The 23,389-nt window shown below is 41.8% G+C and overlaps 1 protein-coding gene across 1 annotated transcript; it reads left to right on the forward strand.

Moving 5' to 3' along the window:
• Positions 1–585: 585 nt before the first annotated feature.
• Positions 586–1,062, forward strand: PHLDA1 (pleckstrin homology like domain family A member 1; the record flags this gene model as incomplete). Its single annotated transcript, XM_081957108.1, has 1 exon — positions 586–1,062. The coding sequence occupies one exon, from the start codon at positions 586–588 to the stop codon at positions 1,060–1,062; it is 477 nt and encodes a 158-aa protein (XP_081813234.1).
• Between the last annotated feature and the right edge of the window lie 22,327 nt (positions 1,063–23,389).

The raw sequence follows: 23,389 nt of genomic DNA on the forward strand, positions 1-23,389 counted from the left end.
CCCCGAATTGTTGCGGCATCCAGAAAGGATGCCAAGATGCCATCCTGCCGTTGTCAGTGACAGCTCAAAAGTGGCCTTTCTCCAGCTTCAAGCGGGCCGGAGGGGCCTCCTGGGTTCCAGGAGCGGGAAGGGCTCGGCTGCCACCGGAGTAAGGCTTTGTTCTTCGGCACTGTTGCGACCGGGAAGCTCTGCAGGCTTCCGAGGGGAGAAGAGAGGAGAGCGAGCCACGAGCCTCCGCCTCAGTCCCTGAAGACGGGCAGGCGAGGACGAAACGGCCGGGCTTTCCTCGGCCAGCCTCTTCGGCAGGCGCCGCCCCGCATTTCCTTCGCCCCGCCCCCCCCTCCCCGAAAACCCGGTGTCGCTGAAATGAAAACGCCGCTTTCTAAAACAACGGGAGGGGGACGGAGGGCGCTTCCTCCAGCGGTGCTGAGGAAAGACCGGCGGCGGGACCAGATTAAGCCGCTGGGCTGAACCTGCCCGTCGTTCGGCAGAAGGCGAAGCCTTTCCGCCGCGTCCCGGGAAATCCCGCTCGCGCGCGCCTTCTTTTCACTCCTTTCGGAAGTTTTTGGCGGCGGCGGCGGGAGGATGCTGGAGAGCGGCGGCGGCAAGCCGGTGAAGGAGGGCGTGCTGGAGAAACGCAGCGACGGCTTGCTGCAGCTCTGGAAGAAGAAGCGCTGCATCCTCACCGAGGAAGGGCTTCTGCTTATCCCGCCCAAGCAAGAGCCGGCGGCGGCGGTTTCTCCTCCTCCTCCTCCTGCCCACAGCGGAGAGACGGCGGTGGCCGCCGCCAAGATCAAGCAGTTGCCCTTCTCCACCATGAAGACGGTGGACTGCGTGGAGCGGAAGGGCAAGTACATGTATTTCACGGTGGTGATGGCCGAGGGGAAGGAGATCGACTTTCGGTGCCTGCAGGATCAAGGCTGGAACGCCGAGATCACGCTGCAACTAGTGCAGTACAAAAACCGGCAGGCCATCCTGGCGGTCAAGTCCACCCGGCAGAAGCAGCAGCACCTCGTCCAGCAGCTCGGGCCCCACCTCCGAAGCTCCTCCAACTCCGCCTAGGCGGGCCACCCAGACAGGTACTCGCTTCGCCCGCTTCCTATCTTGTGCCCGGGGCCGCCGGACTTGGCTTCGGCCGGCTAGGGCACGAGGGGGGGGGGTGTTCTCTCCTCCGCCTCTCCCCACCCTTCAAGCTCTCCCCGCGTCGGAGGAGCGCTTCTCCCAAAACAAACAAGTGAAGCGCGGCGGCAGCTTGAACCTTCTTTTGTTCTGCTGAAGCGCCCACCTTTGCTGTGCGGCTGCTGCTTTCCCGACATCTGGGGAATGGGAGACCCCAGAGACCAGAATCAATTTTCCTGTGGTCTTCACGTGTAGGGGCTTTCTTACATATACTCAGTACATATGCAGAGGCACGTGGTGCAATAGAGTATGGGAAAGAAATGACCCTACATGGACTTTTTATCTTTTCCTACAAACCCTGTTTAACTTGGTATCCTGCAAAAGTGTGGAGTTACAAGGATTGCAGCTGCTGGGAAATTGGATAACTATCTTGCAGATTCTTCTGTTTAAAACTAAATGAGTAATTCAGATCTTAATCAGCTAATTGTGTTCCCCTTGCTGTGTACAGGTAGTCCTTGACCAGTTATTTATTATTTATTTATTTATTTTTCAGTATTTATAGACCGCCCCTCTCCCCGAAGGGACTGGGGCGGTGTACAGGTGTCTCATTAAAACGAATACAAAAGACGAATATCCTATACCCTTAAAAACGAATTAAACCTCATACAACTGTACAAAAAGTAAAAATTAAAAATTAAATTAAAAACCACTAAAAGCATACCCCTAGAAAATTTAAAAAATGCAGGCTTGAGGAACTAAAATTGGGAATTAGGAATTAGGCCAGGCCGGCTAAATTGAACAGGTGGGTCTTTAGTTTAATGACTGGTCAGAGTTACGCCAAACCACCCAAAAGGTACTTTCAACCTAGTTCCATTGGTTCCCACCCACCCACCCACATAGTCACATGATGGCATTTTGGGTGCTTGGCAATTGGCTCACATTTATGGCCATTTGTTATATCCTGTGGTCAAGTGACCGTGGTTTATGATGTTCTTGCTGAAAAATGGCATTTACTTCCAGTTTTTGGCAAAGATGTTTCATAGCAAACAATGGATCCACTTAACAACCACAATATCTACCTTTTTTGAAGCGGTTAACAGCACACCATGGTTTTAAAGCAGATATTGTGGTTGTTAAGTGAATCCATTGTTTGCTACTTTCAAGTCAGTCAGAGGGTGATCCAATTTATGACTATTATGGGCAAGCTCTGTTATGGTCTGAGTGTAGTATGGATCCTTTTGAATTCAGGTTCTGGGGTAAAAAAAAGAGAGGGGCCATGTTATTTGTGATTCCCCCCCCCCCTTCATACAATACCAAATCTTTACTTGGAATGTTTTTCACCTACAAATAATTCCCCCAAAACCTTAGGGCTGAAAAATGAGTAGAAAGAATTAGAGGTTAATTAATTCAGTACATTTTTACATGAATAGTGTCTCATCTGGGATGGCAACCTGTTCATGTAAAGCAGCAGTTACGAATATGTTCTCTGTAAAGACATAATTAGAGTTTTCTGGTGACTGGCATGTAATCATCCGTGACTTCTCAGCAATGAGACCCAAGCCAGTTGGTGATTGTGTGCTTTACAGTATTGTAATAGGGATGTGTTGAAAGCAGTGAGAGTCTTCACTAAAGTTTAAAACTACTTATGCAATTCGTTGCAAGAGGTTTGCTAACATTATGCTCTTTTGTGAAAATATTAGGAGGGAGAACCTTTCCATTTCATCAGCAATATTGGATTTTTTTAAAAAAAGCAATGGGTTTGTTTGTAATTTGCAAGCACAGAATGCTGCTATGTTACTCAGATCATATGTTGTGTGTGTTGTTATAGATCAAATTGAAGAGGCGCTTCTGGAAGTAAGAAGAACAGTGATCAAAGGCTGGCAAAGTAAAGGAGGATGAATACAAGAGCATCAGTTCAGCCCCTGGATTTTGTCCAGTTTTGACACCATCTGTGGTTGCTTTAGAGAAGTACTTCAGCTGTTCTGGGTTTGGGCTACTGCTAAAACTTAGGAAAGGCATATTTGACCTCAAAGGACATATGTCGCACTGTCATTTTTAAAATTCCACTATGTTTTATTTGTATGTATATTTATTAGTGGGGATTTTAAGTTTTCAGGTTACTTCTAAATGTAGATCATCGAAGAGACAATGAAGTGCTGAAAATGCTTGCTTTAGTGAATTGCATAAGCTGCTGTAGAGGGTGGAAGAAACTGAAGCAAGAAGAAAACAGAAAGATGAAGAATTTACCAGGATATAAACTTTTCATGTAGCTTTTACATACTGTTTTGCAACAGTTTTCATCTCAAAAACTGGAAGGCTGTTATGAAATGAATGTATGAAATGTATCTTGCTATGTTGAACTATTGTACCAATATTCTAAATAATGAGAATACCCGCTCCAAAGAAAGCAGTGGCTTTGAATTAAAATTCTGGATGTTTTTTGTTTATTCAACAGTCATTTGACTTGTGGTATTATACATCAGGGATCTCCAACCTCTCCAACTTTAAGATTTGTGGACTTCAACGCCCATTTTGCTAGCTGAGGAATTCTGGGCGTTGAAGTCCACAAGTCTTAAAGTTGCCAAGATTGGAGCCTCCTGTTATACATTGCATTTAGTAGTAATCAGTTATACCATAAGCAGAAAATCTTAGTTGACTGACTTACCAGAAGAATGATTATAAAAAAGTTATGTTCTTTTTTATATGAGAATTTTTGGAAAAAAACATACGAAAGACAACTCATTGCACTTCTTTATTTAAATTTGTCCCTAGCCTATAATATTTCTTACTGTAGTTTTACTTGATTTATGTTTTTATGAAATCTTTGCAAATTCCTTATCACATTATTTTATATAGAATGTCTTAAAGTACTTAATTAGATAACTTTATCAATATTACCTATCATTTTGGGGGATGGGATTAAGTCCTAGACAATATTTTTCATACCACCTAAATCAAAATTATTTCTTCTTAGAACAGAGATGTAAATAAACCATAATAATGTCCAATTGAATATTTAAACTATGTTACATTTCCCCCCCCCCATCTTAATAGAATATTCTGTTCATCTTGTGATATTTGGAATCTTAATATAACAGAAGAATTCTAAAACCCTTTAAAGAATCAAAAAGCCCTTTATTCATTTACAATATAATATTTCCTAATTACTAATTTGATAATATATGCTATGCTTTTCAATCTGGATATTCTGTTTTGAAGGATATGTAATCTTTCAAATCAATCTAGTTTTTCATGAAATAAAATTAATTATGATCTAATTAAAACCAAATTAGACCAAGCACAGTGTCTAAATATTGAAATATTAAATATTTGTATGAAGTTCTATACATTCTTATCCTGCTAAATTATGGAAGGTTTCTGTAAGGTTTCAGTTCTTACTCTAGTCCTATAGAAATGACTAAGTATCAGCTTAGCTCCCACACTTCTCCAGTTGCGAACTGAGCTAACAGGAAATTCAAAAAGCTCAGTTCTACAGAAATGCCAGGTATTAGAATTGCAACTATAACCATTTTGATATAGGTGCAATCTTATATTTGGGGCAAATGTGACCAAATTATGACAAGTGGGCTATCATAAGTAGATATTTCAACAGTAAATTTGAAATAAACATAGATGGGAAGAACAACAATAGTATTTCTGGCTTCCTTCTGACTTATTGAAAGAATATTTTTTCCATCCTGGAGCATGTTCTATAACGGGTGTCAAACTTGATTTCAAGCCACATCAGGGTTGTGTTTGACCTCAGAGGGCTGGGGGGGGGGAGTGTGGCCATGGCTGGCATGGCCAGGGGGGCATGGCCTTGGCGGCATTTGACACAGGCTCAAGGTGCATTTTTCCCCTCTTCTTTCTTTCAACAGTTCTTTACTATAACCATTTTCCCTATCTCTTCTAACCGATATTACTGGCAAAAATTTATTAGTTATTCTTCATACTCCAATTATTATTTCTAAATTTATACCCTACTGTTTAATAGTAAATTGCTTTTCCAGGCAGAAAAGCTATTTATACTATTGTATTTTTATTATTCAACTAATAATAAAAATACAATGGCATAAATAACATGATAATACAAGATATAACAGCAGAAGTAAATTTCCAGGACAGTGAAGAGAAATGGCTGTCAATTATAGATTGTTGATTGTAGAATAAATGGATCTATAGTATGTTACATCTGGCATTAAACTGTAGTATTAACATAGGATGATGCTTGTTTTCTTTCCAGATCAGGCATTTACTTGAAGCCACATAATTTCTAATCCAGTCCAATCCAGTCCTTCTGCAGCACTCTGTTTGCCGAAAATGGACTGTGTGGAGGTCCTGTGTGGCCCATTTTGGGCTGGCAGAATGCTGATGGAGGCCAGGGAGGCCAAAAATGGACTGCATGGGGGCAACATGCCCCCATGCCCCTGTTTTGGCTGGCAGAGGCACCACAGCCCAGTCCTTAGATATTTCCAGGCCGGCCCCACGGACCAGATTTAAGCACCCCTGTTCTAGAAGATTTTGGATTGAAGTATTAAATGATATAGGGCTTTACATCCCCCCTCATACTGGCCTCAGAAGGATGGAAGGCTGAGTCAACCTTGAGCCAGTCAGGATTGAACTGCTGGCAGTTGGCAGAATTAGCCTGCAATACTGCATTCTAACACCAAAGCACTTACTGGGCTCTTTGGAAATTCTGGGTTATTTTACTTCTCACCCAAGGACATTCTAGACTACATTCTACTTTCTTACCTTCCAGGTCCTAAAAAGGTCAACCGGATGCTGCCATATTTTATGACACAAATACAATAATATTAATTTTTAACACATGCATTCCTTTTATATATAACCTGATCCAGAATTTAGAAGGGAAGTTTCATGAATTAGTAACAGCAGTTGGTTTGCATACATATATTTAGGCATTTTTACCCTTTTTATATGGTGCTTACCTGCAATACCGTGACACTATATAATATTTTAAAGAAAATAGCCTTTACGTTGCAAACAAATAGTAGGGTGAAAAATAATATTCCGTGTCATATATTTGTTTTTCAAAAATACAAATGACATGTTATTTTAAGTTTTTGGCACAAAGTAGATCATCTCACGTTTTCTATATTATCTTCTGAAAAAAAATGTGCTAATTTAAGAAATAACCTCAGTTACAAATACTGGCTTTTGCAGATTAGTTGCCATGATGTGGTTTCAGGCATTCTGAGCTAAAACAGTGTATCAAACCAATGTATGTAAATAAGTTTCAAACCAATGTATGTAAATACAATTCAAAGTTTGGAGAAATGTGATTTATTTTTCAATATGCATTCCATTTCAAATAAAGAAATCTTTAGGGATGTTTAGATGATATGATACAAAATATAAAATCTATGAGATATCCTGAAACTTGGTTTTGGATTACGAATAGACTGCTGTTAATCTCATTGAGTTCAATAGAATTTACTTATCCTCAGGGTTGATTGCCCTGGAATTGGGCAGAACGTTCATGATCAACTTAAAATGTATAGAGAACAAGTATCAGTAGGAAATGTGAGTAATCACTGTTTATAAATTCAAAATGCATGGTTTTATTTAGAACTACCTATATCTAGAGGGACGTGGTGGCTCAGTGGCTAAGATGCTGAGTTTGTTGATCGAAAGATCGGCAGTTGAGCGATTCAAATCCCTAGTGCCACCTAATGGGGTGAGCTCCTGCTACTTGTCTCAGCTTCTGCCAATCTAGCAGTTCGAAAGCACATAAAAAATGCAAGTGTTCCGTGCGCCTTCAGCGTTTAGTCATGCCAACCACATGACCACGGAGACGTCTTTGGACAGCGCTGGCTCTTCGGCTTTGAAACAGAGATGAGCACCGCCTCCTAGAGTCAGGAACGACTAGCACATATCTGCAAGGGGAGCCTCTACCTTTTTATATCTAGAGTGCAATTATTTGTTCTTTTCTTAATCCTGTCATCTAATGGTCACTGAGATTTTGGCAACCCAGATGGTACTAAACAATACAACAATTTTATCATCAAAATCTGTGTGACTGACAGTGAACTTACTACTTTGCAAATGCATGGTTTCAGCTTGCATCTAGAAAATAGGTAGAAAGCCTTTAAAGGGAATCTGAAGTAAAGTATCAAATGCAATTTTATCCTATTTCGGTTAGCATTTCCAAAAAAGAAAAGAAACAAACTCCAGCTATCAGTGAACTGAAAAAAGATGAACTTCCACTGAAATCAGTCTGTCAGATTGGCATAAGTAGTTGCAGAGCTGCTTGATCCCTATATTTATCATTTATTATTTTGTGGGGTGGGCGGGGTTCCTACAAAATGTGTGCTAATTTCACTTGGACTAATTCAAATATGAAATGGGAAAATGCCAAATTTAAGGAGAGACATCCTTTTCAATGAAAATGAATCACAACACCTTCAAAGGTAAACAACTATGCAGCAGGCCAGATAAAATTCACTTTAGTTTCATTCTCTTGATAGCCATGGATTTTTTTTGGGGGGGGGGGGAGTTGAATCTTCAAATCATGTCCTTTTTGGTAACTTATGTGATCACAAATGGAGATCTTACAAATGAAACAAGTCACCTTCGTTTTATATTTAGTTTTGTAAAGTAAATGCAGAAGCTCCCTCTATCAGAATATTAATATTAGATATTACATTGCAAATATTTCTTTATTTTCTTGAACACACACATGACTAGCTATGTTGATCCATGCAGGGAAAAAAATGAAAATCCATATCTGGATGATACTTAATAAATCAAAAATAATACAACAGTATAGGCAAGTCTTTGCAGAACTCATTACAAAAATGAAATAGGGAGAAGAAAGAAAACCCAAAATGTAGAGTAACCCTATTAAACTGTGATGTCTGCAATACAAGTAATTCCTAACATGGAACTTGGGGTTAAATGTAAGGCATTTCCTGCTTGTACCTAACCCTGAAATGCGTATGCTGCAGTTCCATAATTTTTCAGTCATGTCCCCATGACATTGTCTTCATCTCATACTCATGAATGACTCATAATTAAGTAGCCTTTATTTATGCCTGCATTCTCTTCCTACCCTACTCCTTCACTGCAAGGGGGGCTATTCAAGAACAGCCTCATTTTTACAATTGTGCAAAATCCATTCACTTTTGTGTCCTGCTATTTTTTTTGGGGGGGGGGGGATTAGAAAATTGCACTAACTCTGAACACAGGCATAATAAATGTTTAGCAAGATCAGCAGCAAATGTCCAAATAGTTTTCTGCTGACCCAAGAATGGTTGGAGAACATATCACTCAGGGGAGAGGGGGGAGAGACACTACAGTATTAGATATTATGGCTTTAGATTACACCAATCCTCAGGGACAGAAGAAATGTGTTCTTATCCCAGGTGTTTGAACTGCATGGGAGAAACTAAACATGAATTAAATCTCACAGGTCCTAATCCTGATCTTTCTTAAGGACTGCAATCATATACATTCTTACCTGCGAATATGTTCTGCAGATTCAGTTATGTTTACTTCTGAGTAGTTGCCCGGTGATGTAGAAGATGACCAAAAAACAGAGATGACACCAGCATAGTGTCTGCATATCATACATGATTCTATGTTCCCAACAGTAATGGCATCTCTACTTCTGACAGTTGTCCATTCAGACTTTTACTATGTCCAGAAGAATAACAAAGGCAAATGACAATTCATCACTTTGGTCAATAGAGATTAAGAGTCAACCAGGAAGAGAAAACCCATAATGCCAAGTTCTAAGCTCAATTTTATATATACATAGGTAGAATTTAATGTGACATATTATAGAACATGAAAAATGCTGTAGGTTACACAATGTTAAAGAAATCAACCACTTAATTAATCACAAATTAACTTGATTATCTAGTTGTCTGTAAGAAAAATAGAAAAACAACAGAAAACAGTAGGCTTTGAAGCAAAGCTTTGTTCAAACTGGATGATTTCATGCACCCTAGCATCTGATGTGCATTCAACTTACATCAGATCATTTTGACCTCTATTTTACACAAGGAAATTGAATGTAGAAGGAATTGTTTAGTCACACAGCAGGCAGGCAGTAGGTGGGAGGAATGTACAGTCTTCCTTTTGGATGACATGATAATACTAAACTAGCCTTTCCCTTCCCATCTTTACTAAAAACATTTTTTTCCTGATAAGGCAGATGACTTAGACATAACATTTCCCATTAAAAAGCAGTGCCTCACTTCATATATTTTGTCAACCATCAACTAGCCCTTAGAGAATTCCTTTTCATAAATTACTCTGGGGAAAATTCAGAGCGTTGTACCCCCAACACATGAAAGGGCACCAGCGTCCCAAAAGCTGTGATAGAAGACTTACACTTACTGCAGCCATATTTTGTTGATTTAGGGCCTGCCATGCACCATCAACAACAGAAGTGCAAACCTGAGGTCAAAGCAATAGAGAGAAGAGAAAAAATATAACAGGATTTTATTTCAAGTCTGAGAACAAAGAAAGCAGAATAGAGCAAGGAGCGCAGATGCTACCATTTTATTTCTGATACAGATGATTTAAAGGGCTAATAAATATCTTTAAGTGTTTTCAGACTGAATTTAAAAAGGATTTAAATGTAAATTACATGAAAAGGGTTAGACTCTTAAGATTGGAATAGATGCTGAGCAATGAAGGTCTACTGTAAACATTCATCAAAGTACAGCAAGTCTCTGGATTAAGAACACCCTAGTTCAAGGATGGCCCACAGTTAAGAATGGAGCCTATTGTAGCAAAAATTAATGTAAATGCATAATACTTCCAGTTAAATACACAATAGTTCAAGTTCACTACGCAATATTATTTATACTGTATTATACAATGGTATTGTTCCCGTTTACGTATGAATTTGACTTAAGGACAGACCTTGGGAATGGAATTTGTTCTTAAACTGAGGACTACTAAGGGCATAAAAAAAAGTAAGGGGTTGTCTCAACTATTGTTCCAACTATTTTTAACTATTAAAAATAGTAGATTTATTACAGAGATGTATAAACATCTGATATCTGATATTATATAATATGATATCTGAGTTACTAACAATCATTAGATGGCAGCCAAAAAGATACAGGCAACTGCAATGTTTTTTATCTTGATATTTTTTGAAGCCCAAGATTGCAATCCTATGTAAATTATATTTCAGGGCCTTCCCAAGTAACTTGCAAGGAAAATTTAAAATTTACCACTACAATATCCTTGTTCCAGTGCAAGATTTTCCACATCCTTTTTGCTAAGGGCACATCCTTAGATCACCTCTATCCCTAGTAAGGCAGCTATGGAGCGGTGTTTCCCATATTATGTCAAAACAAGATAATCTGTGATGATGTTGTGATTGAAAGGTGGCATTACTAAAATTACTCTTGACATGGAGTCATTCTATAGCCACTTTATTCACTGTATTTTGTGGTAGGTCAATCTATGCAAATGCCAAGCAAAACTTCTTTCTGAAACTCAGTTTGAGTTCAAATAAATTACCTTTATTATATCACAGAATGTTTCAAAATGGTTACAAATCTCAGCTTAAGTTAAGTAAATATTTTGTAGATCAGGGGTCCCTAACCCCCGCACCGCAGCCCACTACCGGGCCTTGAGCCATTTGGAACTCGGCTGCGGAAGTGGCAGGTGAGCACATGCTTGTGCATCCTCACTGGCGCATACTTGTCCTCCACTCGTGAGGAACCATTCTCTCTCCCCCCGCTGCTGGGACGCAAAGCCAGAAACATTGGGGAACTCTGTTCTAGATAATTGACAGAAATAAAATGGGCAAATTAAAATACATTATAAACGTAAGTAGCAACATTCTAAAAAAAATATTTAAAACAAACTCAGTAAATTATAAGTAGCACTAGCACTAGCAATATCACTTAGACTTATATACTCCTCCATAGTGCTTTACAGCACTCTCTGAGTGGTTTATTATGTCAGCATATTCCCCTCAATAATCTAGGTCCTGACTTTACTGACCTTGGAAGGTTGGAAGACTGAGTCAACCTTGTTGGTCAAGATTGAACTCCTGGCTGGGGCAGAATCAGACTGCAATACTGCATTCTAACCACTGCACCCCCATAGCGCCAATTTGTTTCAAACAAAAGTTTTATTGGTTTTTTTTCAAATATTTTGGGGAAAAGGGTACATAAATGTGGGAGAAAATTTTTTGACAGCTACATCATACGGAAGGTGGTACTTCCCCGGAATCTTACATCTCTTTCATGTTTTATATATATCAAAATATCATTGTTACATTTACATTAGCAGTTATTTTACTCAATTCTTTAGCATCTTCAACCATATTTTATATCACTTCTACATTTCATTATATTAGCAATTGCAATATGTTTTTAATTCATTTCTGTGACCTAAGTTTCATTACTGTCTCCTCTCCCCTGTCTGTTGGCTGAGCCAAGGCTCCCCCCCCTTTCATGTCTTGTGTGCCGTCTCTTGTTTCACCTAGGAGGTCCTTGTGTTTTTCTATGAAGGCTTCTGCCTCCACCACTGTATTAATTCTCACTCTGGCCCCCTCCCAAAAGATCAACAGGCCTTCTGGAATTAACCACCGGAACCTGATATTTTTTTCATATAACTTTTTAGTTATAAAGAGGAATTTCTTCCTCTTATCTCTTATTCTTTTTGGTATCTGTTTCAAAATGGTTATTTCTTTGTCCTTATATCTTAGAGGTTCCCCCCTTTGAACTCCTAGAATCTCATCTCTTGTAGTTTTTCTGAAAAATTTAACATGAACCTCCCTTGGGACATTGTGTATTCTGGCATATGCTGAATTAATTCTATATATCAGGTCAATATCCCACCCCAGCTGCTGCCTATCCCTTTTGGTGTAGTCTGCTAATATTGTTATCATAATCTCTCTTAGGTCCTCACCCTTTGTTTCAGGTATGTTTTGAAACCTAAGAAAAAAAGACATCCTTTCAAATTCCATTTTTTTCAAATAGCTCTCAAACCCAACACTTTTTTTTGTAAAGCCTTCATCTCTTCCCCCACCCCTACAGCATTCTCCTCCAAAGCATTTATTTTTTGACTATTTAATACAGTCTGTTGTTGATTCTGTCTGAGTTCTTCCTTTAAGTCCGCCAGCTGCTTTTTTATTTCATCCTGTCCCTTTAAGAGTGTCTGAAACATTTAGTGAAACGTGTCTTGAGACGGTTGTTCCTTCTCAGGAGCTTTTGGTTGCAAAAAGGAAGTTAATTGCATTTGCGGAAGAACCGGTCTTGAAACAGCAGAAGATGGAGCCGACGCTGGCTTGGGTGGGGGCTTTTTTGGAGGCATTTCAAAGTTCAGGAAGAGTTATAATTCAAAGCAGGAAAAAAATGGTGTCTGTAGGGATGCGCCGCCAGGCGGGACCAGGAGACAGGCAAAGTCTAGTGTGGGATATCGATCTTCAATACAGCTCCCCTCTGATTATATTCAATTTTCCCCAATCCAAGGGATTGTATAAAGAGATTCCTCTAGGGTTCACCCAGGTTTTATAATTCCAGCCCAAAGAATTTTTCAGAGACGGCAGTTCATTTGTAACAACAACACGAGCGTGGGATGAAACGCCATTTTGTCTCAACGGAGAACAGTCATTTAGAAAGTTGATTCGTAGCTTTTAAGGTCGACACACTTTCTTTCTTCCACAATTGTTAAAGAAAATCATTAGCCCATTGCTTGAAAGAAGTGAATATCAAAGGATTTCCCCCCCCCAATTCCCTCTTTGTAAGAGAGATAGTTTAAAGCCGCTTTTCTGAGAAGGGGGGGAGAAACCCCCCCTCTCCAATCTTAGCACTTTGTGGAGATCAAAGAGTCTTAAGGATACTGCTAATCCATTTAGCTAATTGTTCAAAGGGAGTAAAAAAAAGACCCTGGGGGGGGGTTCCCTCCTCACCGCATTTCTGCTGTTGCCTTCAAGTAGAGCATTTTCTTCCGATCTCCTCCGGACGAAAGTGCGCTTGGCAAGCACCCCCCCCAAAAGCCTCCCAGTGCCTAGGGCAAAGCTAGAAGCCCCCCTGCAACCGCTGCTGCTCCAGGGGGCTCCAGCGAGCCGCCCCCTCAGCAAGACGCCCCTACAGGGCATCTTGTGCCCCCCCTTGACCAGGGGGGCCCACCGGGACGGCGAGCGGCAGACAGCATGTCCGTCGTCCACAGAAACAGGAAGTAGAATCCCCCATAGCGCCAATTTGTGAATACTAAATCAATAAAATACGTAAATGTGAAACTACTAAATAACTAACCTGCTAAGTAGACCTCTCTCTCTCTCCCCCTTCCCTCCATTCCTCCATCCATCCCTTCCTACACTGAGCAGTTGAAAAATATCTATCTATGTATCTGCATTGGACTTGTGTGATAGATAAAATATACTGAGGGTAGGGAACATGCTTTCTTCTAGGCACTGCTGGACCACAACAACTACCAACACATTTTGGGATTGACCATGTTAACATTTAGCAAGGCAAAAGACCCCCATCCTGGGTGTCTGAGGCAAAGCTTTTTTAAAATAGCATAATTGGAATTCTGCAGCAACCAGAGAAAAATCCTTAAATCATAATAACAGTTTGTGGTTTTCAATACTCTTTTCTGCAGTCTTTAAAACAGTCAGAACACAGCCTTGTATTTCTGTAACTATCCACTAAGGAGTAATGGGTAACAATGCCAATTTTAGTTGGCTCCATTTCTTAAAAAAGCAAACAAGCTCCAAGAAGAGCATTGACATGCCCTTTGGCATCCCAAGAGATTTTCAAGCGATGTGCTCCACTACAGCTTCACTGTATTTGCATTCGCTAGTCTGCAAAATATTCTCACTCTGCATCTTTATTTTTTTTTCTGTCAGCTCATCACTACACATTTGAGAAACTGTCCATTGGACACAAACATATTATAGAAAAGTTTTGAATGAAGGATTATTACAATAATTTGCTGTTATTTCAATAAATATTCATGAGGCAAACCTAGCTAACAGTGCATTGTTAATGCATTCTGAAGGTGGATTTTGTAGCATCTTACCTTCTCTCCATGTGCCCCTTGCTCTCTTCCTCTCCATCTTGTTCAATTTAATTTTAACTGGATTTTAAATTTAAACTCACTATTTATTGCTTAAATGTTTTATGTAGTATTTTTACTGGATGAGTGTAGGCTGCCTAGAATCACCTTTGGCAAGTTGGGTGGCCTGTAAGCTTAATAAATAAATTACTGATTCCCATAAATGAGAGTTTCCCTTTGCTTTATTTATACCCTATATATGCTGTCTGTGTATTCATTCATTCATTCATTCATTCATTCATTCATTCATTCATTCATAATCACTGCGCCACGCTGGCTCTTAATAGGATTTCCTGCTTAAACAGGGGTTTGGACTAGAAGACGCCCAAGGTCCCTTCCAACTCTGTTATTCTATATTTCATTCATGTTTCATTTCACATGTAGCATTTTTATAATTTGTATTTCAACACATTTGGAATATAATTTGTTACGTGTGCACTTAGAAGTTCAAACTGTATAATATCTTTTTTTTAAAATGCAAACTACCTTAGCAAACTTGCTCATTATTACTGGTATTTAACTAACAATTGGAGTAAGGGGAATCAGTTATTTATCTTCTTGGGCAATTTCAATAGCAACAAATCAGGTTAGATATATTTGAACATGCAATAAAGCTCTAGGGTGGTAATCTCTCAAGACTAAGTTACAGAACATTTTGAACAGTTTTACTTACTGCAGTTACTGTATATAAATTAAAATCTTGGCTCCTGTTAGATATTAGCATATATCGTAGTAAGTCTCCCCTCTGGTCCGCTGCTACAGCGGGAAACAGGTATCGTTCTGAATGGTCGAGGGGCGTACCCGATCCCTATAAAAGGGGAACCCTCCAACCACAGAGCAAGCTGGATCACTACTACTATTAATAAAGAGCTGTTAAGTCACTTCGTGTCCGCAGTCTGTCTCTCGTTGCCCAGATCTAACATTGGCGACGAGGGTGGGATCGAGAGGCAGATAGGATGAAGAACGCTACCTCCAGAATCTCCGAATTTGATCCAGCCCAGGAATTCGGCAGAAATTCCGGCCGCCATATCAGATCTCCGCAGCGCGGCAAATTCAAACAGAGAAGATGGCGATGCATGCTCCCCCCGCTCCTTTCGACCCAGAAAACGACGAATGGGAAGCCTTCAGGATTCGTTTCGAGTGTTTCCTCGAAGCGAACGAATACACGGGGATCACCGACGCAAGGAAGAAAAACATTTTCCTCGGCTACTGCGGAAAGGAAGTCTTCAATACGGCCAGAGACCTCACCGCGCCTACTCCAATACAGGCAGTATCATGGGCGACGTTGCAACAGGCTCTACAGATTCATTACGCGCCAAAACCTTCCCGCCATGTTTGCCACCAAGCGTTCAACACAAGGAACCAGAAGGCGGGAGAATCTATCAACCAATATGTTGCAGCCCTACGTAAAGCAGCCACACATTGTGGATTCAGAGACCTGGATGAGCAGATTATGGATCGACTTGTTAGCGGGCTGAGAGACATTTCCCTACAAAAGCTGCTGTTAGCAAAAACCAATTTAAGCCTACAGATTGTACTCGAGGAGGCAAGAGCTTCAGAAGCAGCAGACAGATCAGCGGAGACAATTCAACGTGGGTTCAACACTGACCAGCCAGCGCCAAGACACACCAAAGTTCACTACGAGGACACAAGCCCCGCCTACGAGGATCCCGAGTTCGAGGACAGTCACCTGATGCGGAGCAGTCACATGAGGCCTGGGGGGAGACCCGGATCCCGCTTGCCGCCCTGCGCAAGTTGCGGAGGGAATCACCCCAGGTCTACTTGTAGGTTCAGGAACGTTGTTTGTTCGCACTGCAACAAACTTGGGCACATCGCACGAGTGTGCCGGAGCGGAGTCCCTGCCTCATGGCAGCCACCCATGTACCACCAACAGAAGCCCAACCCAGGGGCTTGGCGGAATCAGAAAGGGTGCCCAGAGAGAAATCCACAAGTGTATACCCAGAGAGAAAGTTCCCAAAGAGCTGAGCGAGCGTATCCCCAGAGAGATTACTCACAAGGAGCTGAGCGAGCGTATCCCCAGAGAGAATACACACAAAGAGCTGAAAGAGCGTTCTATCAAGACGCTCAACGAGAGTATTTTCAGGATGTAGACGATGAGATAGAGTTGACCCAGAGAGAGGAGTTGCGAACGTATCTCACCACAATACATCAGGTCCGCCCTAAGCGGCCAAAAAGGCTGAGAGTCACAGTCCTCTTGGAGGGCTCACCCTGCGAGCTAGAAGTTGACACAGGATCGACCCTGACGATTATTTCATGGGCATCCATGAAACAGGCTATCCCTAGCCTCAGAAAGAGCCAACTACGCGCTCCAGACGTCCTGCTATGAGACTACCAGGGGAACCAAGTCCCCATCGTGGGCCAAGGCACATTCCACATCCGTTTCAAGGACATCGAAGCCCAGCTGCCCGTGACCATCGCCAGCGCACCATTACAGAACCTTCTGGGGCTCGATTGGTTTGAAGCCCTGGGGTTAGAAGTCACCGGAATCAACGCCGTGAGAAACAGCAGCGCTGAACAGATTTTTAAGGAATTCGAGGATGTGTTCAGCCCCGGTCTTGGTAAGTATGTGGGTAAACCAATATCATTCAATTTAGACCCCAAAGTGGCGCCAATCCGACTTAAACCGAGACGAGTGCCTTTTGCACTCCGCCCAAAAATAGATAAGGAAATAGATAACTTAGTGGAGCAAGGAATCCTTGAGCCGGTAGATCACGCGCGCTGGGAAACACCCATCATGACCCCAGTCAAACCAGACGGATCAGTCCGCATCTGCGCGGACTATAAATGCACAATTAATGTCGCGCTACAACAGAGCGCATATCCTGTGCCTGTAGTACAGCACTTATTGCACTCGTTGGGGCCAGGAAAGGTATTTGCTAAGTTAGACATGGCACAAGCTTACCAGCAACTGCCAGTTGATAGCGCCACAGCGGAGGCCCAAACTATAGTGACGCATAGAGGAGCATTCAAATGCAACCGGCTACAATTCGGCATGAGCATTGCCCCAGGATTGTTCCAGAGCGTCATGGAACGACTTTTGCAAGGGATACCGGGAGTCGTCCCCTATTTTGACGACATCTTGGTGTCCGCTGCAAATGAGGAGCAATTAAATAAAAGAGTCAGAACTGTTTTGGCCAGAATCAGAGAAAAGGGTCTCCGCCTTAAAAAGGAAAAATGCCAAATTAACGTGCCTAGCGTAGAATTCCTGGGTTATAGAATCGATGGTCAGGGAATACACCCCACTTCAAAGAAAATTAAGGCGATCCAGGATGCCCCCACACCACGAAATCAGACCGAGTTGCAGGCCTTCCTCGGATTACTTAACTTCTACAGTGTTTTTCTGAGGCAGAAGGCGACCGTTGCTGAGCCACTACACCGTCTACTCCAGAGGAACGCACCATGGAAATGGGGACGATCCGAAGCTGCAGCTTTTGCCGGGGTAAAGCGCCTGCTCACCACTGACTCACTGCTTGTCCAATACAGCCAGACCCTACCGCTGGTATTGACCTGCGACGCATCACCCTTCGGAGTTGGAGCAGTCCTCAGCCACAGGATGCCCGACGGAAAAGAAGCACCCATCGCCTTCTACTCCAGAACTCTTTCATCGGCCGAAAGAAATTACAGCCAAATGGACAGGGAAGCGCTGGCTGCTGTAGCTGGAGTAAAGCGTTTCCACGAATACCTCTACGGCCGCGATTTTGAACTAATTACAGATCACAAACCGTTGTTGGGACTTTTGGCGGGAAACCGCCCCACCCCGGTCTCCCTTTCTCCACGCATGACCAGGTGGACTGTTTTCCTGGCTGCGTATTCATACAAATTGATTCATCGACCGGGCTCCACTCTCGGACACGCAGACGCACTCAGCCGTTGCCCATTACCTGACATTCTGCCAGACCCCACTCCAGAAGTATCGGTATTGCTCATTGACTGTTTGGACTCTGGACCGGTTTCTTCATACGACGTTGCAAGGTTCTCCTCTAAAGGCAATGTAATAAAGCAAGTTCAAACTTGGGTTTCGAGGGGATGGCTGAAGGGAAACGTGGGCCCGGAATTCAAAATGTTTTGGTCAAAACGGGACGAACTCTCAGTGTTACAAGGTTGTTTATTGTGGGGGGATCGAGTTGTTATTCCGTATGTTTTACGTAGGAATGTATTAGATGCTTTACATGTGGGTCATCCGGGGATTGTTAGAATGAAGGCGTTAGCAAGAAGTTACGTTTGGTGGCCAAACATGGACAAAGAAATAGAGGAGTGGGTGGCCACTTGCGACCCATGCCAGGAATCGAGACCAGCACCCCCGGAAGCGCCCGCCACAGAATGGGAGAAACCTAAAGCACCCTGGTCGCGAATACACATCGACTTCGCAGGGCCATTCCAAGGTCAGACTTTCCTTATAGTTGTGGATGCATACTCAAAATGGCTAGAAGTAGTCCTAATGACTTCAACCACGGCAGAGGCATTAAGGTTCTACGGCGACTTTTCACCACTCATGGCCTGCCCGACCTCCTAGTCTCCGATAACGGGCCCCAATTCACGGCCATGCATTTCGAAACGTTTTTAGCAGGTCAGGGAATTCGACATGCCCTCGTCGCGCCATTCCATCCGGCATCAAACGGACAGGCGGAGAGAATGGTGCGATTCGCAAAAGAGGCCCTCGCTAGGATGGGTCCAGGTGATTGGCAAACACGCATTGACCATTACCTCCTAATTCAGCATATTACCCCAAGCGCAACGACGGGTAGGAGTCCCGCTGAACTACTCATGGGCCGCCGTCTACGGTCTCACCTGGACCGTCTTCACCCAAATTACTCTGCCACAGCTCCCCCAGACTCCACAAGCAAAATTCGGTCTTTCAGCATAGGGGATTCAGTATACGCCCACAACTATGCAGGGGGAACATTGTGGATGCCGGCAAAGGTCATTGGCATCACGGGTCCACGATCGTATCTGCTGGAACTAGAAGATGGGCGGAACTGGAAAAGGCACATCGATCAACTTCGGGGTCGCCTAGCACACTCAGACCTTCGAAACAAAGATGAGATTTTCCTGCCTACAGAAAGTCAGCCACGCGAGAGCCCCATCATAGAAAACTACGACACCTGCGAACCAAGCTTGGAACAAGAAAACACGCACGAAGCAGAGCAAACCCCAGACAACGAAACCGAGCAGACTCCAGAACGCCCTAGCAACGAAGACACAAAACCTCCCGAACGTGAAACAGGAAAAGCACCCGATCCTGCAACCACTTCTAACCAACCCGAACTACGACGCTCCTCCCGAGCAAGACAAACACCCACATACCTAAAAGACTATGTTACCTACCGCAACGTTCCATCTAGGAGGGGAGGGGTGTTAGATATTAGCATATATCGTAGTAAGTCTCCCCTCTGGTCCGCTGCTACAGCGGGAAACAGGTATCGTTCTGATTGGTCGAGGGGCGTACCCGATCCCTATAAAAGGGGAACCCTCCGACCACAGAGCAAGCTGGATCACTACTACTATTAATAAAGAGCTGTTAAGTCACTTCGTGTCCGCAGTCTGTCTCTCGTTGCCCAGATCTAACAGCTCCCCTCCTAAAATCTTGTTTTGGAACAGCCTTACTGGAATCAGAGTGACATGTTTATTGCAATTAATTTCAAAATTGGACACTATTATTATGGGATGGTAGTTTGATTAAATAGCAAAGGAAAATTATATAGCTGATTCCAGAAAATGCTGAACTTCATTTTAAATTTCTATTCATTTGATTCTGCTAGAATGATATTATTGATTTCATGAAATCTTGTTTAACAATTTTGATGGCTCTGATTATACTGGGGAGTGACCAATCAATGTAAGATACACAATTGCATTTTTGTTAACACATTAGTGGTTCATATCCATTATTTTCCAAGACACGTGCTGGCACAGTGGTTCGAATGCAGGCTTAAGGTTGACTGAGCCTTCCAATCTGAGAACCCAGATTGTTGGGGGCAATATGCTGACTCTGTAATCTGCTTAGAGAAGGGCTGTAAAGCACAGTAAAGCGGTATATAAGTCAAAGTGCTAGTGCTATTTGTAAATTGGCAGACAGGACCAAGGATGAAAGCCTTTTGTGCTGCAGCACCCATCCTTCAGAACAACATTCTCCCAGGGTAGCGGTTAGATTGGTCCTGCCCCTTTCGCAAGCTTTGAAGTTATGGCTTTAAGTTAACCGGATCAAGTTACGGAAGTTAACCGGATCAAGTTATGGGTTGATCCGTTTATGATTTGGAGTCTGCTAAATTGTTACATTTATTAATGCATCACTTGCACTCACTGTTTATTAAGTTTCATGTTTTAAAATGGAATTTAATCTGTTTTAATTGGGTTATTGATTTATTTATATCTATATTGTGTGTATTATGTGTGTATGTGTGTGTGGTTATTTTAATTGTCTGGGCTGCCCAGAGTCATGAATGTGAAATGGACAGCTATACAAGTTGAATAAATAAATCATAAATAAAAATATTGTGTATTCTGGAACTTAATATCTCCAGAATTTGGAAAGTGGTACAATTGATGCCTATATTTTAATAACCTATTGAGGTTAACCAAAGAAGGTTTGTCTTTTGAGACAGAAATAGTGGTATTCACACAAAAGTCTCTCCATGAAATTAAGCTGCATGATACAAAGGGTAAGTCAATTTAGTCTGGGCATCCGTAGCAGAAAAGCCTGCAATTAGATTGTTAATACTTTGATTAATTAATGGCATTCAAGTTTGTGTCTAATATGAATGATTCAACACTGAATTTCCCTTTAGCACTGATCCTTAGAGTAATCCTGTCCTTGCTGCAGTGTTCAAAAGAGCAGCTTGTGCAGGGATGCATAGTTCTTACTCTCTTAGCTACCTTACATATTTTGTTTTACAGAGTAGAAAATAAGAAATAAGGCTGCATCAATCATGGTCTGGGGATTCAAGAAGGTCAGCTTCATCTGAGCAGGGAGTAAAATTGAGGTTTTCAAGCCAGGCCAGTCATACTATAAATCACTTGTGGAAAAAGACACTAATTACCAAGGGGAATGATGAATTCTGATAGTAAAACATTTTATAAGGCAATTCATGCATACACTTCAGAGACTACAAATATAAAATAATAATAAATTAAATAGTGTGCTGCCCCATTGCTGCAATGTCCAAAATGGTAACTGCTGCTTCCGGCTCTTCAGCTGATCTCAGCATAAAGTGAACCTTTGATTCCAACTTTGAAAACAAGGCTGTAATGCCAATTGTATCTGTTGATAACAAATGCAGTTTGTCAGGCAACACAGAATAAGTTGCCAGACAAGGCATATAGCACAAGCTATTAGTTTCAAGACTAATGTTTGCCGTTTTTAATGAATTTGGCTTCTTTTCTGTTCCCTGATTCAAAGTTCTGGACAACACAAATATTTGCATATTTTTTTCATTGTTATTTTAGTTGATCTTAATGTATTGCTCAATTGTGGATTATAGAGGAGGACTTTTTTTAAAAAAAAAGATCAACGAAATCTTTAAATATTCTAATTGCAACAGATATATATGCACTTATGAATCGAGGTGACTGGATCTAACAGAGGCTCTATTTACCATAGTTCCAGATTCAATATATTCTCCTGCTTTGGATCATGAATGTTGATTCATGCAGGTAGGTAGTTCTATATATTATTAATATATATAGAATGTAAAAAATACAAACATCTGGATTAATTCAATAAAGGAGATCCATTATCCTCCTGGACCTGGAGATGTGAAAGGAGGGATATTTTTGATTTCTACTATCAGTTAAGGCACCTAACAACTTGCTATTATACCACATCCCATGCTTTAAAGCAATAATATTAAAGCGATATGAAAAAAGAACACCAATATCAACCATCAGCCATGCAGGATATATATATGCTCACTTCCATTCATCAGATAGTTGGTAGCTACTGCTATATAACTGCATTAGAGAGGGTGAAGACCATTCTGCTGCCATGGAATAGCTAAAGGAGTAAGAGATACCACTTGTTATTCAAGCAAGAACACAAAGGAAGGAAGATCAGCTGCATATAAATGGCTGCTTATAGCTCATCACTTTGTTCTGGCCTTGAGAAACTGATCTCCATTGTTTCACTCTACTTCCTTTCTTATATTTTTAAAAGAGCCAGTCTTGTCTTTTTGCATCACTGTTGATCTAAAATAAAGCAAAATAAAGCAATATATATATCGGAGCTGGTTGGAGCTGTCATCTTTCTATAATTCTTGGTGGGGGTGTGTGGAGTGCTGGCTTTGTTGCTGTAAGTGGGTTGATTGGCTGTGTAGTTGCATCCTGATTGGTAGATGGAGTTGATGTTTGTAGATTGGTCGGCTGTTTTGTATCATCCTGTGTGGCTGAGGTGTTGGCTGTGTGTCCATTGTTCTTTTGTGTTGTAACGACCTGGGTGGTGGGTGGGGTTCGTTTGTTGACTAGGGCTGCTTTACAAATGTCTGGTAGGCAGGAGATATCGTCATGTTTATTCATGTTGTGGGGGTGTTTCTCTATTTTGATGGCTTCCACAATTATTCTCTTGTTACACAGATCAACTCTGTAGACCCTCATCTCCAGAATCAAATGCCTAGCCGACAAAGACCACCTGAAAACTGAATTACACACTCTCACAAAAGTATTAATCTCCAACGGATTCCAAAGAAAAACAATTACCAACCAAATCCAAAGGGGGACTCCCCCCAAGAACCGAGACACAGAACAGGACAACGGCATTGCCCTCCTCCCTTACATCAAAGGCCCCACAGATAAAATCAGACAAATTCTCCACAAGCACAATATCAAGACACTGACCAAAAAATAGCCAACATCTTAAGAAGCCCCGAAGACAAGATCCAGCTAGAAAACCAAGGAGTCTACGAAATACCATGCAAAATCTGCCCTGCCACATACATTGGACAAACTAATAGGAGAATAAATGCATGCATTGCAGAACACAAGAACTCAGTCAGAAAAAAAGAAAAAAACTTCCTCCCTCTTTGCAGCACCTTAAAGCAACAGGACATGAAATTGATTTTGAAGGAACCAAATTAATCTCCAAAACCGAACACTTCAACAAGAGAATAATTATGGAAGCCATCAAAATAGAGAAACACCCCCACAACATGTGTTTCTTTGGAATCCGTTGGAAATTAATAAGTTTGTGAGAGTGTGTAAT

Source organism: Natrix helvetica (assembly GCF_964273705.1).
Source record: "Natrix helvetica genome assembly, chromosome: 6".
In the NCBI taxonomy this organism is placed as follows: Eukaryota; Metazoa; Chordata; class Lepidosauria; order Squamata; family Natricidae; genus Natrix; species Natrix helvetica.